Raw genomic sequence first — 19,621 nt, forward strand, 5'->3', positions numbered from 1 at the left:
CAACCAGGTGAGGGCCAGTGAGTGTGGAGCGGAGGATTGAGTCCTGCTGCAGTGGTCGCAGGTTCGGTTCCATCCTGGCTCTTTGCTGCATTCCTTCCCCCGCTCCCTCTCCGTCTTTCACACTTTTAAACTTTGTCATTAAAGAGAAAAAAATAAATGGTATAAGTTTCCTTGCTCAATATCAGAGATAAACTCTCCTGAATTTTAATGACTTCTAAGTTTCTTCAGTGATCTGCAGTTCAACAGCACGTCTGAGCGTACTGGGGATCTGTCTCTATCATTTAGTCAGGATCTCCTCAGGAGAGATCACACCCACTCACCAAAGATACATGGTGCAAGAACAAACATTCAGGGCGCCGAGTGGGAATGAAAGAGACACCGTTATATCCCTATATGGAGTCATCGCACCATCAACTAATTCTGCATTTAAACCTCCGCTCACAAATGGAATAGCTACTTCATCTGACTGCAAATCACATGTCATGTGAAGGGCACCGACAATGTCACCACACCACCAAACCTTGCCACCGAACCGAAATAGCTACGAAGAGTCTGCGCCGCAAGACAAGGACGTCTGCGAAAACCGTGTAAACTTCACTTGAAACTAACTTTTTACAAATCCCAGCGCATGTCTTTGATGTGGCCGTGGAGCGCAGGGAACACGGTGCACTGTGCGAGCCGGAAAACATCTGATGGAATCACGCCACCGGAGACAAGTCTGTGTGCGTGTGTGCGCGTAATGGTCAATGTTGGATAAAAGTACATCTAATAAAAGTCCACCTCAAACCGTAATGAACATACATATGCACTTTGCATAATTTATTGACACAGCCTATTAAAAAAGCCCCAAAGATGCATGCATCATCTGTAATTGCATCGTTTTACAAGACAGGATTATAGCGATGTCTAAAATACTTAATTACTTAGTCCTCATTATAAAATAACGATAGACGATTGCCAGCCTTATTAGAGCCATATAATTTATTTTATAACTTTAACGCACGCTATAAAATTGCTTTAACTGCTATTTTGTTGTGTTTTGGCACTTGACTTTTGAGGAAAACCGAGTCTCCTCGTGCTAAAATAGCTTTAATGTTAAACCCTTCCTCAGGAGGCTCAGGCTGGATATTTCCATTATGCTTTTTCCCAAATACTCCGCTATTGTTCATGGTAAATCAAAAGCTTCATTCTGTACACCCTGGTAGTAAAGGTCCTTGGAGGAGTGCGCTCTTTCCCACTTTTACTAATCCGTGCGCTTGCAGTGGGATGAGACTGTGGGGAGGAGAAGTGAGGAAGAGTGTGGATTACAATCAGGCCTGAGAGAAAGAGACGGAAAAAACGCACTTACACAGACATCCGCGCATGTGGGGTTCTGCGCACACACACACAAAATACCACTGCTGCAACACAGTAGAGTAAAAAAAAACAAAACTGCTGCGATCAATATGAAGCAGATTAGAGCTTCGGAATCATCATCGTACACAGTGTAATCATTTCAGACAAGTCGGCGGCTTTGCTCCATCTTATCTTATCCCCTTTTCTCTGCTCACGAAGAAACACAGAGCCGATTGGACTAAAGAAACGCTGCTAATTACTCACTACAGGCTGAGTAAGCAGTGCGGACCATGTCAGAGTGCTGGGAGGAAAACCAACAGAAGGTTTATAAATGCAGGCATTAAGCAGCCAGATGTAAGCCCGTAGCACTGCTGTGCGCGGCCGGTCTCAGAACATTTGCTTTCGTCTTTTAAAAGGGCCTGCCTGCTGCAAACAATCAGGGGCAGAGCTCGTGGGAAGGCTGTTGGCTGAAAGGGAAGCGGACGAGAGGTGAGAGCCGAGGTTTGGTTTGGTCTTGTGGTCTTTTAAATTTTTGCGAATATGTGTGTGTGTGTGTGATCATAAGAGCTCAACACCATACGCATGCATGTTTAAACAGAAGGCCCGCGCACTCATCTGAAGAGGTGACTTGAGGCAACATGGGAAGTGGAGAGTCAGACTCACTGCAGACACCGCTGAGAGGACGACTGTGCTCCATAAAATAAAAGCCTGTTGTGGTCTTAAATAATTATTCAGGGTGCAAGAGCTGAAAAATACTTTTTTTTCACTTTGAACCACAAAGCAAAAAACAATTTTCATTTCAAGTGTTTTTTTTTGTTCTTTCTTTTGGGTTTTTGGCTTTAAATGGAAATAAAACGAACTCCCTGAAAGATCCCAGACCCCCCTTTTCATGCCATTTGGATTAAAGTTTGCACAGAAGATTTCTTTTTCACACATGGGCAACTATAAACAACAGATGCAGTGGAATTCTTTGGCCACGGCTACGCAGGCCAAACATCCAGTGAGAGGTTTGACCTACTTTGTTCATTGGGATATACATTTCTGTCACATCTGGATACGCTCATATGAAACACACACTCCCCAGAAAAGATCTAGCATCTTCATCTTACCTGTCAGCCCCTGAGGCAGATGCAAACTGACTCGGCATAATTCATCTGTTAACACACTCTATCTCTATGTCTGCTCATTTGTTAGACTCGCACACACACAGACCCCCCCCCCCCCCCCCCCACAAAGATCCTCACAGCTGGTCCCTTGCACTGGCCTAAGGTGTTTTAAATAGCTGAACAGAGCAAGTGCGGAGAGCCGGAAGAGGGAAGCTGGAAACAAAGGAGATTAAAACTCGGGAAGAGCAGAAGAGACGAGATGTGAATACCTGCTCCTGGTCTCCCATGGCTCCAGCCAGTGGTTTTTCTGGTGTGGTTCATGAGTAACTGGGCTGTGTCGGTCACTCCATATATACTTTCCCTCTTAGTGAAGCAGACCCTTTTTTCAAAGGAGCGCTCCAGCGGGAGCATTAGTGAGTAAAAGGAAGGGGACGATGGGAGGTTAGAGGAGGGAGAGAGGAAATGAAAAAGTGCAGAGCGAGGAGGGGGGAAAGAGGGATGTAATATACGGTTCATCCTTGAAGGCCGTATCCAATTACTTGTCCATTGCAATGCTGTTTCTGTTGCCGTGGTGATGATTGGTAACCTTTTTTCCTCCTCTCTCCCTCCCTGCACTATCAGCACTGTATCTTTTTTGCACTTTAGCGCTGGCTAATGGGAGGAGTTGGATGAAAAACATGGGCTCTATCACAGACACTGTAGGGGACAAAGGGGGCCAAGCTAAGCCAGGGAGGCTGAAATAATGTGATTTAACCACTGTAGTCAAAATGTTCAAACACAATGATCTTTTGCTGATTTGGCAAACCCCCCCTTTCAGATAACCACAATAAATTGTGAGGCGGACACAACTTTAACTTTGAGATGGCTAAACTCTAGACCTTTTCTACCTTGGCTGCTTTGTGTATCTCTTTGTGCTTCTTCACACACTTTGTCCTTGAGGAAAATACATTTTTTTTTTTCCGGCCTAGAAGGTTGCTTAGGAACCAAACAAACATCTTTAAAAAGGCTATTATTCTACGCCAAAGCCTCCAAAGCTTCAAAACGTAGACTTGGCCTGTGTGTGAAAGCCAGATAATTACCCTAGCACAGGCCTATCCCACTCATTCCTAATTGGCTGTCACAAAGTTAGACAGAATATGAGGAAAAAACAAGAAAAGAAAAAGTCACAGTCAAAGTCGTCCCTCCTAATTGTAGGTTGCACATTATGGAGCGAAATAGCTTTTTTTCTGGCGTCTCACACGGACAGAAATCCAAACTTGTCGAGGATGCATTTGCTTTAATCAGCACACGTGTTTAAATGTAGAAGCGTGTGGGCGCGTGGTGATGCATACCTCTCCTCGCGGTTCTGGCCCACACACACTCGCCCTCCGTGGCGAGGGGTCGGGTTGCTGCAGGAGCGCTGACGGACCTGGAAGCCGATGCCGCAGGTGGTGCTGCAGGGAGACCAGAGAGTCCAGGGAGTCCAGGCTCCGTTTCTATGGAGACGCAACATCAGTGTGAGTCACTTTCGCCATTAATGGTGAGGTGGCCAGATCATCACAACATCAAAATAAGATTGTCATCGCTAGACGTTAAATCTTTCTTCTGCCATCTTTATTGTTTGGGAATAAAGGCGTGGACTTGATTGGACACAACTGATGCACCTTAATGTCTTGGGTGCTTAATGGTCAATGGAAGGAAGTATATTAATGCACACTGAAGTTAACATACTGAGAATTGAATCTGTAAAACTAGTATTTATAAAAATCTACTGCAGTTCTCGTCCAAAATGTCAATATGGGGCTAATCGCTTTTTTTGAGAGAATCACCCAAACTAATTTTTACTAAATATCTGTTCCAGAAACATACTGAATGTACAGAGGTTTCAAGCGTCCTTATACCAACAAAGTAACGTTTTTTTAGAGAACCGTTCATCCATGAGCAACACTCCACCCAAGTTTGAAGTCAATCGGATGAGTGGTTGTCAAGAAAATCGAAATACAGATAAACGGACAGGCAGATATAGATTCCTCTTTATAGTTAGATGAACACTGTTTTAATGCTGCAGTATATATGTGCAGGTATAAAGTCTATATGAGGTGACACTGTCAGTACTAATGTCATATGACTTGAGGCCATGTGATTCAACTAGCGTTTAAAACAGGGAATTTATTAATTAGACAGTGAATAGAAAAGGAATCAAAGGCTAATTTGACAGACTGTAAATAATTAAAAGAATATGTGATATCATATTTCTGTGTTACAGCCTCTCATATGTGAGTATGTGCTGCTTTTGAGTTTTTTTCATTGAGCACGGGTAAAGCATGAATTGATTATTTAAAACAAAGGACAATATAACAATGACAATAACATTATCAGTTGCTTTCCCTTTACTTAACAAAAATGTATCTTTCATGAAAGAAAACATTCACATGCTCTGTTAAATAAGCAGATTGAGGCGCAGCAGCATCATCACAGTTAATTTAAACTCTGTAGTATGTCAGCTGAGAGCCGACAATAGGATTTCTAATGAATAGTTGTGAGGACGCAGGCAATGAGTCTTTATATGTGTCTCTCTCTCTGTGTCTTTATCCAGATGTGGAGATGTTCAGAGGAGACCGATAGAGGCAGCCGGATGATTTACAGATGTGCATCACTGAAACATTTTACCTGGAGCAATTTGCGACCTCCACACTGATCCCGTGGCACTGCTGGCCCCCGCACTGAGGGGCAGGGTTATGACAGGCTCGCGTCCGGCACAGACAGGCCCCCGCACTCCCACCGTCAGTGTGACTGCACATGGACCAGCCGGACCAGGCTCCGAAGCCTCCATCGATCGTCACATTACGGACCTGTTGGGAACGGGAAAAAAAAGGAGCAGAAATAAAACATTTGAGGGTAATAGCTTTTCTCTGAAACCGGTTGCTGCATTAGACCGATGCTCTCGGTAATGTGTTGCTCTGGGAAACGCAGCCGATGGCTACGGAGGATGCAAACAGAAATCAATTTCCCTCAAACAGATGCAAAAAATAACCGCACCGCACACACCGTTTATAGCACATTCAAAACGCGGCAGTTACAGGAGCACAAATGTGCCTTAAACACGGGGAAGATGTATGAAAATTGTCTGAGGTTATGATGCGATTCCAGCAAAGCAAAACGAGTGATTCAGAAAGGCAAACGAAAGCTGGTGAATGGACACATTCTCGCAAAGGTAAAATATGGAGGAAATAAAAAGTGGCCACATAAATAAATATTTGAGGCGAAACAGAATGAAACGGGGACGGTCTTCGATATTACAGGGGAGGTGAATTACGAGTGATACGAGCTAAATACAAAAAAATCACTCGTATGAAATTCGGGGGGGGGGGGGGGGGGGGGGGGGGGGGGGGGGGGGGTGCGGATGAAATGAGGCATGTCGCCGCGATATTTCAGGGTGATTTCAAAATGCAAAAAAGAACACTTTCACACAAGGAGAAGAGACAGCCTTATCATCAGCTGATTTGGCAGAGGCAGGGAATAGCATCTCGCCCGTGCTCTCGCTGGTAATTGAACTCTGCTGTGAGCCTAAATGGGCGACGCTTGGCTAAGACAGAGAACATTTGCGTCGCAGAGAGTAAACAGCCTGAAAGGCACGTCACATTTCTTCCAACAATCATTTGTAGCAGAGACTATAAATTACACGGTACATGCATCCGATCTTACTTGTATTATGTATTTTTTTGGGGAAATAAATATATCTTTTTAGGGATGAGAAAATGCCCAATTTCTTTAATTAAAAAGGGAGGATAGAAAGGAGAGGACAACCGAAACAAGATTACAGATCTCTGAAGGATGATGTTTTCTGTGGATATATATAATTTCTCTTTTTTACCGACCAAAAATTACAATAACTGTCTCCTTTTTATTCTGTAACATCGTGTTTTTTTGAGTGGAAGCTGATTAAAATTACTTTTACGGAAGCTTTGCCCGTCACTTTGACATCCAGCCAGTTCGGCTTTGTGCAAACTGTTGATGGACATATCACAAGGAAAACTTTAACCGTTTTTAAAAGCGACAAAGATCTTCCTGTCCAAGTTTCATGACTTGGCATTTAATTGCTGCGAGCAGACCACATTCGTCGGCTTCAGCCATTTCTCTCTGTCAGCATACAACGTTATTACTGCCGGAGCTAATTCATGCCCACTCTGAGTGGATGGACCTGGTTTAACAAAGGTTAAGTGAATTAATAAATATTCCATCAGAGGTATAGGCACTGGCAGCCGCCTGCAAATACATCAACGAAAGGATTAGTGGCTGCACGGCTGCTGCCGGAATAATGTTGATCATCTTAGATCAGTTGCTGCAATTAAAGTAATAATCTGGCATTTGTGGAGATGCATTTTTTGAAGAAGATCGACATCTCATTTTTGTGTTTAATTTGATGTTAGAGCGAGGAGACAGTGAGACACAAAGAATGTGTAAAAAAAAAAAGGACAAGTTGTACTTTTTATGAAAATGTGCCAGACTACTTCCTGGCGAGGAGCAGCAACTCCCTGTTCACTACTAGACACACAACTTGTTAATTAGTGAGCTTTAGAGGTGCTGGCTGGTGGAAATGTGTTCTATCGTTTCTGCTCCATATTTTCTTTACAAACATGAGTAGCAATTTTATCACTTTAATTTGGCAAGAAGGCAGAAAGGGCATTTCTCAAAATATTGACTATTAGCAGATAAGAGAGGAACTAACACGTTACAGGTTGAGATGGATTAAATGAAAGTATGGCTTCAACTACGCTGTCCCTTTTTCGAAAGCTCCTTGAAATGCGTCTGAAAAATACGTAATTTCATCCCTGACCAACAAAAGCTCCAATGGATGGATCCTTCTCGGGGCAACCTTACCCAGGATTCATTGCGCTTCAGTGTCGATCTGTTTTTCAAAGACATAATGACGCCGGCAGGTGCCGAAACCAAAACGTCCAATGCCTACACTTTTAAATGAGGTATCAACTCAACTGAACAGCTACACATGTTAACAAACCAAGGGGCATTCAAACTTTCCCATCGTGTGCAACTGCAGCTCTGTTGCTAGGCGACAGCGATAAGGACGGGACAGGCTGTTGACGCAAATCACGCAAATCCTCCGCAGAACCAACCGTCTAATTTCGGCCCGGGCGACGAAGCACCTGAAGGAGGGGGGGCTCTGAATTGGAACACAGCTGAAGCCGAGAGCGACACGCTGAAGCTAGAATGTGCCTGTTTATGCACATGTGCGTCCACGATTGTCTGTGTCCATATGTCTGTGTGGTTGCAGTAAATTTCCGCTCTGTTGACAGACGCCACCGGGTGCTCGGTGGCTTCGGTGCCAAATATTCCTCTGAACACGAAGCCAAAATGAAAGGGTATGGAGGCACACAGCCCTCTCTGCTGTGACCGGCTTGAAGATGATGTGCGAAACACTGAAAAGAAGCTGAGCCGTGCTGAAACCGAGAGGCTCACCACCCCCTTGCACTGCTCCCCAATTTGGTGCACATTAAAATAAACGGTGGAGCTGTTTGGCTCGTGAACAAGTAGGTGAACGATCATTCACTCTTGATCATTCTCTGGGGTCAAGTGGCTCAGTCCCAATGTACTTTTTCTTCGATACAGAGGATATGTTTCCATGGCTGCTTTGAGGAGCTGTTGCTTGTAGGTTGTGGGAGCAGATGAGAGTATTACATCTATATGTCAAGTGAGCACGGATTTTTTTTTTATACCAACTTCAAGGTCTGAAAGTACGGATAAAAGAAGGAGCGAGAGCGGCAAAAAGAAAGTGAACTACAATAAAGTGAGTGAAGATTAGGGAGCGGCACGCGGTGACACTCACGGGGCATTTGGTGATGCTCTGCTCCCATTGGCTCATCCGGACGCTTTCCTCCAGGGTGGTGCATTTCTTCAGCAACAGATCCCAGCCACAGTACGGGTCCCTGGCCCCCACACAGGCTCTGGAGGGAGAGAGAGAGAGAGAGAGAGAGAAAGAGAGTAGTCATTTGCTTTTAATGGACTTAAGGGAATATTAACCTGTCATGCATGAATAGAGACGGGGGAAAGACATGAAATCTGCCATCAGACTGAGGAAGGAGATATGAAAGGTAAAAAGACGAAGTGGGACGAGTGGGACAAAGGGAGAGATAAGACGGGAGAGGAGAAAAGACGTCAGGGTAGAAAGAAGAGAAGCAACTCAAGTGAGAGGGAAGAAAAGAGGAAAAAAAACCCAGAAAGGCATGAGAAGAGAAATGTTAATTTTGTTTACTTTTGAATGTGGAGCACTGGGATGTTCTACAATGCCTGCATCGCATCAGCATTGTAAAATTATGTCTAAACACAATGTGCCGACTGATTTTTCAGGTAATCTTCTGCCGACGACCAGGATTACAATTGTTCATTTGCACACACAAACACACACACACACACACACACACACACACACACACACACACACACACACACACACACACACACACACACACACACACACACACACACACACACACATTCATTTCTGACTCAAATACCCTATCAGCCCTAAAAATAGTGGCGATAGCAATATCTGTCTTTGTCGTATCTGCTTCAGGTGCTTTATTGAGTGCAATAAAAAAGCCTGATGTTACTTATTTTTTTTTCATGCAAATGTGAATCTGCAGCGACAGCCCACTGACATATCCCTGAGCCACAGGCGTCAACGCAGCCTGACATGCCCCCTGTGAAATGTAACCAAAATTGTCTGCGGGTTTCGTCTGCAGACACAGACACAAACACACTCGTGAAAAGGCGTAAGATCACATGCATTCATCCGTACGTAAACGTGGAAAAGGCGAACGCTCGTGCACGTCTGCACACAGAGGGTGGCTGACGTAGCGTCTGGGTGGCGAGCAGAAAGCGGAGCCTTATGGTGTGCATCTGCGCGGGGAAAGGATATCAGGGGTGATGACGGTGGTGTTAAATGACAGGGAGAAGAAACAAGCTACTACCTGTCTTTCAGAGGGCCTAAAGGGCCTCGCAGAATGAACACCGCCCATCAGCGAGCTGCACAGACAGCCTTCTAATATTTCAAACAAGTACACCTCAAAGAAATGTCAGTGATGAACCCAGTAACTCTCTTTGTAGCTGCCGGTCCCTTCGCGTGGTTTTATATCTTTTTATCTGTTGTTGCTGTTGGTTTTTTTTGCTCTCTCTCAAAAAGAAGAAGAAGAAGAGAATGTCACAGAGGTGATGAAGTGCCGTGATGGCTGCAGTGAATAACATAGAGTCACGGCAGTAATATGAAGCCTTAACTCTTCCGTGCATTCCAATAACAGCTCAATGTGTGCGGAATAAGGAATGGAAGGTGTGAGCCCGTCCCTGCGTGTGATGATGGATGGGATCCCAATTTTGTGGTGAGTCTTCACACCTCGGCCTGTGTCTTGGGTTTTCTTTGCCAATATTTATGCCTTGACGGAGCGTCTTCCACACAGACGGAAACTCAATATATCTGATAAAAACGCGCACGGCTGCAGCAGAACTGTGCGCGGGACGGAAAAATGCACATTTTTTTAGACAACTAGGGGAAGACAGTGAGACGGACGGACAGGGGACAGCTGTGGGCACCTCCAGTGGCTCAGACAAAAGCTGATTTACAGGGTTTTAAATCTCAGCAAAGGCCCCTGACCAACAACACAGGCCTGGCCCTCCCAGATAAAGAGCGTCTTATGAGAGAGGGAGCTTTAAAACTTGGTTGTGTGCACATTTGCTTTTGGCAATTTCCATTGAGATTAATGGTGTCTGCGTGTGAATGCACTCACTCCCTGCTCTTGTGGTAGCTGCATCTCTTCAGCGGGATCTTGATGACCTGGTCCCTCACGCCCACGTAAAGCTCGCTGCGGCTGTGGAGGATCAGCAGGCTTCGGATCGGCTGCCTCTTCCTGGGCGGGAACAGCTCGATCTCCTCCAACAAGCAGCTCCCCGTGGACTGATTGAGAGGGGACAGCACTTTCCTGATAGTGCCATAATCTGGAAGAGAAGAAAGGATTTGGTCACAAAAGAAGAAGGAGGGTGTTTATCTGCACAAGTAAAGGTGATGCGGCGAAGGAGAGGGAGGGTTTTTAAGAGGAGAAAAACCACAACACCAAAAAAACATCTAGGATAAGCAAAACTGAACAAAAGCTGGCGCGAACTCAGCGTGAACCACCGAACAAACACTTCATAACTAAGTCAAAAAGACTGTCGGGGGCCGGCGTGCCAAGCTGGGTTACGCCATCAACATACAGCGCTGTCGATGCAACCAGGGAGGTGCATTCGGCGACTGAATACATGATTTCTGGCCCCACTTTTCTTTAAGGAGATATTCCAAAGAAAGCAACCATTTAGTATTTCTGAAAGAGAAGAGTGTGTGTAAATCAACGTCATTATGAATATGTCCTGACCTTTATTTTATATAAGGTGGGCCCCCTGTGAGATAAAGTTAGTGGCAGATCTTCTTTTGGGAGAGCTAAAACAAACATCATCTATTATACATGAAATCCCCTGCGTGCAGAGACAAGTAATTAGGTGCACGGCGATGCCAAAGGAAGAAGGGTGAATTTGCTAATAGGTGCGAGGATGTGAAAGTTAAGCATTGCCCCAAGCGGTGCTGGGCAGTAACATATGACTCACATGTTGTGTGTCTGTAGCGGTTTGCTAATGTTATTCACTGCAAAGAAGCACCAAGGTAGCTGCCCTGCAGCAGCCTGCAGCTTCACTGTGAGGACAGCACATCCAGAGAGCTGTGTGCTAACCGTTGATGTGCAGTAAACACAGCCAAGTCATCTGATGCTTGTTAAACCATATAGTGAGTCATTTCTTTTACAATGACACATAAATACGATATTACGTTACACAGACAAAATGGTGAATAATAAATGTAATATAATCTCTGATCCTTTTTCATAACTACATGGAGCCATGGGGCCCACATTCTCAATGATGTATGATATGGGCTGAAATACAATGTGACGTAAAACCTTTCTGCCAATAATAACAAACTGGTTTATTTACATTGCTCTTAGAAATTAATATCAATATTTTTCTGCTGACTTGCTGCCACTAATCCCACCACCACTGATTTTAGGTACTATGTATTTATATTGCATTGTAATAAGGACTTGAATAAGTACTATTCTTTTGATTCACTATTTTTATGTTTTTATATCTTACTAATACTTGTCAGTAAAGCACCCACTATTCTAATCATTCTTTTTTTTTATATGTGTTAAAATAAAATGTGACATGTAAATGTGGGAACTTCCGTTAATTCAAGGCACCTTTGTCTTACTTGTTCTGTGAAGTAATTACTAAAGTAACAACCTTTTTCAGTGAACAATATTAAATAGTGTTAACATGATATTTTTAGCAGATGAAAATCTACCTGATGCAACTCAGGTGCAATTCTTGCTCCCTGATGAGGTAATGTAATAAAGTTTTATTCACGTTTACACAGCAAACGGCAATGAATAACCGTGATACATTACGAGTGACCAATACAAACAGTGGAAGACAAAAACAGCAAACTCTCTAACAGTGTGTTTCTCCTTTGTCAGACATGACTTGACGAGCAAAACCACAGGCAAAGGGGATATGACGCAATTAAAAGGCAACCAAAAGGAAACGTCTCATTACTTTGAATCAAATTGGGGATTTCTCTGCGTTTGAGCATTGTTGGAAACATTTTGGATAATGAAGGTACACAACAAACAATATATATAACAAAGGTCTCATCGTTTTTGAGACATTTAAATGAAGAATTGTTACATATTATATCTTGAACTGAATTCTGTTCATGCTGACTGAAGGAGTAAAAAGTTGCTGCAGGGTTGAATTTACTAACGAGTGCCGAATAACAATTTAGATGAAATCCTGACTTCTTTGGCCCCTAACTTAGATCTATCGGGTTCTCTGCAGCGGCCCCAATCAGCAGAGTGCGTTTGAGCATTAATAATGGCATATGATTAGGCACAGTGTGTACGCTACCCAATGGCCTTGGCAGCGTTTCAGATGTTTTCATTAGTGTCTGGTTTGTGTCTGGGGAACTTGCAGTGTGGGCAGCTCCCGGTCTGACGCTACATTGATCACGGCACCATGCAAACAATGAGAGGGGAGTTTTTGAGGGAGATGCCAAGCACGGAGGCACTGAACTGGAACAGGTTGTGTGTCTGTGTGTGTGTGTGTGTGTGTGTGTGTGTGTGTGTGTGTGTGTGTGTGTGTGTGTGTGTGTGTGTGTGTGTGTGTGTGTGAGTGTGTGTGTCTCGACTGCCAGCGATATATCCTAAAATAACACTACTACAGGAAGATCATGTTGACATTTCCCACTGGGCCTATGGTACATTATCACAGCGAAATGGGTCACTGTGTTCGAATTCTGTTCTGTACATCCGTCTGTAATCCATACACTGTGTTATATCATAACACAGAACAGACACTGGAGTGAATCTGCCATTGTGTTGATACAGTTTTCAGCTCTTTGCCAAGTCTAACATCACACACTGTCTCACCAGGATGATTAAACAGTGTGCTGATAAGCAGGCTGTCTCATGCAGTTCATACAGTGTGAGGGTTAAATTGGAGCCGTGTGTGTTTGTATTATTAATTACCCGCCTGTTTTCATTTTACACGTCTCATGCTTACTTTGCTCTCTTTGTGCAGGAGTGCAAAGGAGTTACATGGTTTCTATGTGTGTGTGTTCTGTCAGTGCATATGGAGAACACATGGTGGTAAAAAGTGATTAAACTTGTGTCAGCAGACCGAGCTTTGATGTGTCCTCAGAACCGAAGATCTATTGGCCCTTTATTCTTGTTGCAGGCCTGTTTTTTCTCCTGCAAAAATGAACTTCAAGGGCCTAAAGCAACTGATATTTTAAGTATTTATCTAAAAAGATCAATGTTCATTAATGTAGAAGGAACAATTATTGCATATATTATGTGTATCTTGGTAATAATTCCAGAAATCTCTGTCTGCCTGCCTGTCTGTGTGTGAAACACGTGCCCCGAGAACCGTTATCAGCTCCACACTTGGAATGTGTATTATTAAGGTCACAGGAAAGTGCTGTGTCAAATTTGGTGCGATCTGAAGATGTGATACGCACTATTAATAAACTTTGAAGGAAAAGGTGACAAGCCGTCTGTAGCTCTGGGAACAAACAGAAGTGACACTGTCGATCACTGATTCTCCAGCGAACTCTGAATACACAGGGGAACAGCTCTTAGGGCAGCAGCGGCGGGTTCTTAGGGTTCTGTGGACTGAGAGCAGCAGTCGGTCTTTACTTGCCGCAGGTCATTTTTCAAAAAAGAAATCTGCAACCAGTGTTACCACAGGCCAAACAGAAAAGGTTTAGAACAGGCTCTAGAAAGCAGCCTTATGTTTCTAACCACTAAACTGATGGTGCACATGCATGCATGCAAGCCCTATCTAAACCGTACAGACAAACATAAAAGACAAAACAAAACCACATGTGAAATAACCAAAACTCCTAAATTTGATAGTAAAGTGTGTGTTTATGTAGGAAGCCACTGCTCATATCAAAAAGCCCAGTGAGAACATGTGCTTACAGGGGCTTTAAGAAACTATAAAAATCCTAGGAGAATGTAATAAATAAAGCATGTCAAAACAAAGACACTACACACGGATGAAAACAAACCAATTTTGCAAAACATTTAGCCAAGCAAGGAAAGAAATCTACACAAACAGGACACATGCGGAGACACACACACACACACGATGCTACCAGTACCTACCAGTCGCCAGGTATATGATGTGAAACAGCATGTCTTTCCCCTGCACCACATCCACCGCCACGTGAGAGAAGCGCACATTGTCCTCCATGAAATAGGGCACGGGAACCACGGGTTGGACCACCTCGTGCATCAGCAAGAACTTCTGGGCGTCCTGCAGGTTTCTTTCGGTCAGGTTCACGTAGGTGCCCGAGTCGATGGTGCCGCACTGTGGGGGGGGGGGGGGGAGGGGGTGAAGTGGGACAGAAAAAGCTTTGAGTGAGGACATTGCTGAAAGTCGATGATGATGCAAGCTACAGGAAACGTGAGGGATTGAATGATTAAATGACCGAGGCTTTAAAGCCAATTGCTTCCTCATTGCAATGGTTTGCTGTCCTCACAACCTTAAGGCCTTGTAGTCAATACACTGAGGCTGATGGAAGCAGAGTAAATGAATGTTTAACTGAGCAAGGAGTTATCTCTTTTATTAGATTCCTCCTCATATGCATATATATTGCTGGTGAGGTTTATTGGTGTCCCAATAATAATGTGTTTTTCAGAAATATGCGTTTTAAGAATGGTGTCCTCTTTACAGCTTCATAACTGATACTCGAATTTTATAAATAAAAATGTCGCAATATCATTCACACAACAGAGTCCCAGAGGGTTGGTACAATTTTTTTTCGGGCCTCAAGTATCAAAATGACTCACACCTGAGATTTCAGGAGCCTAGAAAACATTGCAGTTCCAAACACAGAGGTATCTCACATTAATAAGCGCAAGTAGATTTGATTCTCACGCATTTGGTTTGGTTATTGTTGACTCCACATTCACTCTCTATGTCCCAGTGGAGTTATGCTGCAGCAGCAGAGTCAGTATCACAGCAATCGGGTATAATGTGAAATATCTGGGATGAAAGATATTTCCCACGGTTCATTTTCTGAGAAAGAGTTCAATAAAAGGGAACTGCTTGTATTGGATAGGAAATAGTATATTACGTAATACACTGTGATCAGAGGCACTTCTAAACGTCACTGTCCAATGATAATATCCAAAGTTTTCATGTTGATAGTTCATTTTCACATGGCGTGACTGTGACAATATTCTTCTTTGGCGTGTAAATGAAGTGTTTTCTCCACCAAACGGAGCAGGACAAGGTGACGCTCGCAGCCGAGCTGAGGCAGAGCTGGAGCAGTAAAGCTAACCATGCATGTCCTCTCCAGTAAAAGAGGTCCCAGGATGGGGTCAGGATTGCGGATTGAGATCCCGTCCACAAAGAATGGGCCCTCTCCTAGAAAAACAAATTCAAGCTGCGCTCCACCATTACACGAACCCAAACGACTGCGCTGTTCGTTTGAACACAGGAACTCAGATGGGCTGCGCGAAGTCGCTCCAGGCTAATCATACACAGCCTCGTCGAACAAGAACGAAAACGGGGCCTTGGGTGGCGATTAGTTCCCGCTGACCAGCTACAGTAGCGGCAGCACTGAGACTTCACACAGATCAATCCTTGGCCTTCTCCTGGAATGACAGATGAGAAACGCGGAGAGGGCTTCCCCCTGAATGGGAAACGGATCAGTGACCTCGCTACATCAGAAGATGGGAAATTAAAGCCCCGAAGGACGAGGGGAATGCGACACTGTTTGTGTGTATGTGTTTGTGTGCTGCGAATTTGCCTCCTGCTTAATGGCGAAAAAATGTATTCCACTCGTCTGTCGTTGGCCACATAATGACATATGTCTTAGGTTTCCTTTTGTGGTTTGTCCTTGCATTGCGCGTGTGTGTGTGTGTGTGTGTATTAAATCCTAAAGTGTCCGCGTGATCGTATTCCTGCCACAGTGAGACAAAGCATAGGCGCTGACCATTGAGGGTCTGCGACACCTGTGAGTGCACAGGGAGATGGATGCTGATGGTTTCCCGCGGTGGAGTCAAGGTGAGGGACATCATTTGGCTGACGGCCCGTACAACACCCAGCTGTCCCGCTCTGCTCTGCCAGAATGATGAGGGCCGCGGAGATGTATGGCGGTTGTACGACATGCATTTGCAGAATGGGCTTTTGTTTAAAATGCATCCTGAGATATTGAAAGTTCCCTCATCCCGAACATGATTCCAATATTTTGTTGGCTCTCAATCGAAACAAATCATTCATCAGATGTAAAGCAAAGCGAACTGACGTCTCACACAACTTTTCTATCAGCATCTGGCTCAGAGTTTAACTTTACATATTTTCCTATATATGGAGCTTAGCAATGAAGGCGTTTTTTTTATTTTTTACAGTAAATAATTACAGATGGACAGAAAACCTATACAACCCAGAGACGTTATTAGCTCCTAATGCACAACAAACATGACTCATTGCCCGAATAAACCAAGCGGGATCAATGTGTGCGGTTCAAATAAATAGGGGGATTTTCTCTGCGGACAGACGGGGAATTAAGCTCTCAATCAATGACCAGTGTGTGTTGTGATGAGTTCACAGTCATAATTATCCCTATTTGGCAGCAGTCTATAACCCTGTCTTATGTGTGTGTGTGTGTGTGTGTATTTGTCTATAAGATGTGTGAGTGGTCAGTGGCTTTCTCCAGGTATATATCCGTGTAGGTGAGTGTGTGTAGGTGTGTGCGCGCGGACGGATGAAAACAGACAGGCCATAAATCCTGAGCTCGTAAATCTAATCCCCCAACATTGACAAATGCTTGATTAAGATGTCACTGAAACCTAGATAAAGTGCGCATCAGTCTAGCGCTGAGGAGAAGCTATTGTACCGGGGCTTAAATGGAGAGATGGGGATAGAGAGGAAGAACTGATCCTTGTTTATCCTTGAGGAACACAGCCTTATGAAAGCCTGTGGTACATGGAAACCCTTCTATTATGTACCTGAAGTGTGCTGAACTGGATAAATCTGTGGTCAGCGTTGACCAGATAGTGAAAATTGGTTTTCTTGAAGCCAAGCAAATTTTTATCGCTAGCGGCTGACATGCAGAGATATGTGCATGCATGAAGGCAGTGAGACGCTTCATATGTCACAGATTTGTGGGTGTGTGCATGTGCATTTTAATTTTCTTTTGCAAATTGTCACAGCTAGCACTTTTCCTGCAGGAGCATGTCATTATAGATAACGTGTGTGTGTGTGTGTAACTTCTCGATAGCAGGCGTTACGAGGCGCCTTGCCTCTGCCCGGTTTGACGGAAACATGATGGAAGGGCCGTGATGGGAAACACGTGTGGAAGTGAGACGTGTGTCATCCGCTGGCAGCCGGGCATCAGAGGGAATTCAATCCTTCATGGAGAGCCGCGTGGATTAGCTCCCTCAATATCTGCTAAGCCTGTTACAACTGAGAGCCACTTCTGCCGCTAATAAAACATTCCCCCCCGTGTCATCGGGATCGAACGGCGCCTCATATCGGGATGAAGTGCCCCGGCGTTGCTTGGGGATTGCCCCCCCCCCCCCCCCCCCTCCCATCACCCCTTGTTTCAGCACAGAGTATAAACATTAAGTGGCATTTGTGCAAAACAACAACAGTTTATTAGGAGGGACTACAGTGAAAAAGAAGAAGGCATCTTAAAGGAGCGACTGCGCGATTGTTAAAGTCACTGAATTTAATAACGAGCGGTCGTGATGTGTGTTCATGAGCAGAGAGAGAGAGGGCTGATTCAGAGAGAGAGAGAGGGAATTAGTGAGAGCGACGCCCTCATTGGGACTCAGAGGCAGAGGCATCAGGATGAACACATACATTCCATCCGCATACATTTCCTGAGGCGTGCACCCAGCTGTGCATATTGTCTGGCTGATTGGACAGCGTGTTGGGTATACATTTCCTCACCATTAGCTGTGGATTTAAATTCACACAGGGAGTTTACAAACCATTTCAATAAACATGGTCTGAGCCGTTCAAGCAACATGGTTTTAGAGATGGAGATGTCCTGTTGTTTTATTGGTTGTTATCTGCACCAAATTGCACACATGCCTGATTGTTTTCATCAACGATCCATAAATAAATTTCTGAGAAATAGACTAGAATGTTAAAAAAACATCCAATCTCGCCATGTAAATAAAGCGAAAAAACATAAATGGATCTGCACCAAAATGTAATGGACTTTTCCCTGATGAATTCTGCATCGTTCCAAGTGTCATGGTAATGGGTAATCTTTTTTTTTTTTTTGCGTAATCTTTCTCAAAAACAAACAAACCAAGAAACAGAAGGACAGTGGCGAAAACAAAACCTCCTTTACTATGATTCCAAAAGAATCATAGGACCTGGCACTTATCCTCTAGCGCCACACATTTAAAGTTTTGAATCCTATTTATAACCTATTAAATATCCCAATATTAATTAAATATTGATGGTTCAGAAAAACACGTCATCACTTTGTGGATGGAGACTCTTGGTCTTCTCCCACAAACACAAACACACCCGTACTGCTCTGTTACCTGAAAGTCCGGGTTGGGGTTGGGGTACGGCAGCCAGGCCGACCGCGAGTTCTCCTGGTACTTGAAGGGCCCGTTGAAAACCTGTGTGATGGCACTGAGGTTGAAGGCACACACCGCAGATGCAGCAATACTGTTTCTGAATGTCAGGGAAAAACAGGGAAGAGGAATCCAAAGGATGAGAAGATGGAGGGGGGGTGGTGGGTGAGAGAGGGAGATGCAGAGGGAGCTTTGTGAGTAAAGACGTTTTGAAAAGGACACCACAGCAGCAGCAGCAGGAAACTGTAGAGATTGTGTTGCTATTTGTAAAGCTGACCCCACTATGTTTACTACGTTCACCCAAAAGTACAAATCAAACCCCGAAGAGACGGATGCAGACGTTAGTGTAAGTGATTGTCATTATTGGACTGTAAATCAGGCAAGAGGAAACAATTAAACTGTGCAGCCTTGTCTGATTAACTGTTCAGATCTCAGGCCTGAAATACAGCTTTGACTTTTTAAGCTGTCAGTTTCAACAAGTACCATCTCTCCCCGCTGAAGAGAAAGTAAAGAATGAGAGTATTAACTCTCAACTCATACTGTGAGACTTGGGCGATGTGAATTATAATCCATTGCGGCTGTTCATTAAACTCTGTGCCTGCAGGGGGAAATGTTTCCAATACCCTTCAAAAGACTCCTTTTTCAGCAATGCGAAGGCATTGACCATAAAGAATAGATTACTCAGCTTTTAGTAAATGTGTGTGCGTGCGTGCGTGCGTGCGTGTGTGTGTGTGTGTGTGTGTGTGTGTGCGTGCGTGCGTGCGTGCGTGCGTGCGTGCGTGTGTGTTTGTGAGTATGAGAAAGCAAAAAAAAAAAAACATGCCGAGACAAAAAGAGGAAAAGGTTGATCTGTTTGTGAAATAGAAAACAATAGTTTACATCCCTTCTCTTACAGGCTCTGTTTGCATGATACAGTGTAATAATAACCTTCTTTTATTAGATTTAAATGTCAGATGGCTGCTACATTATGCAACCATGTTTGTAGATGGTTTGGGA

At 44.1% G+C, this 19,621-nt stretch overlaps 1 protein-coding gene across 4 annotated transcripts in view; it reads right to left on the reverse strand.

Moving 5' to 3' along the window:
- Window positions 1-19,621, reverse strand: part of sema5a (sema domain, seven thrombospondin repeats (type 1 and type 1-like), transmembrane domain (TM) and short cytoplasmic domain, (semaphorin) 5A) — a 127,780-nt gene that overhangs the window by 39,996 nt on the left and 68,163 nt on the right. For all 4 annotated transcript variants that reach the window (XR_004612334.1, XM_034572537.1, XM_034572535.1 and 1 more), the window contains 6 exons: window positions 18,590-18,725; window positions 14,183-14,387; window positions 10,220-10,427; window positions 8,266-8,383; window positions 5,091-5,272; window positions 3,773-3,916 (listed from right to left, as the gene is read on the reverse strand). Coding sequence is in view for 3 of the 4 variants with exons in the window: in XM_034572537.1 (XP_034428428.1) it covers window positions 3,773-3,916; window positions 5,091-5,272; window positions 8,266-8,383; window positions 10,220-10,427; window positions 14,183-14,387; window positions 18,590-18,725 (993 nt within the window). In the remaining variant the exon portion in view is untranslated. The remainder of the gene's footprint in view (window positions 1-3,772; window positions 3,917-5,090; window positions 5,273-8,265; window positions 8,384-10,219; window positions 10,428-14,182; window positions 14,388-18,589; window positions 18,726-19,621) is intronic.

The sequence above is a fragment of the Hippoglossus hippoglossus genome, chromosome 20, assembly GCF_009819705.1.
Source record: "Hippoglossus hippoglossus isolate fHipHip1 chromosome 20, fHipHip1.pri, whole genome shotgun sequence".
Taxonomy (NCBI): domain Eukaryota; kingdom Metazoa; phylum Chordata; class Actinopteri; order Pleuronectiformes; family Pleuronectidae; genus Hippoglossus; species Hippoglossus hippoglossus.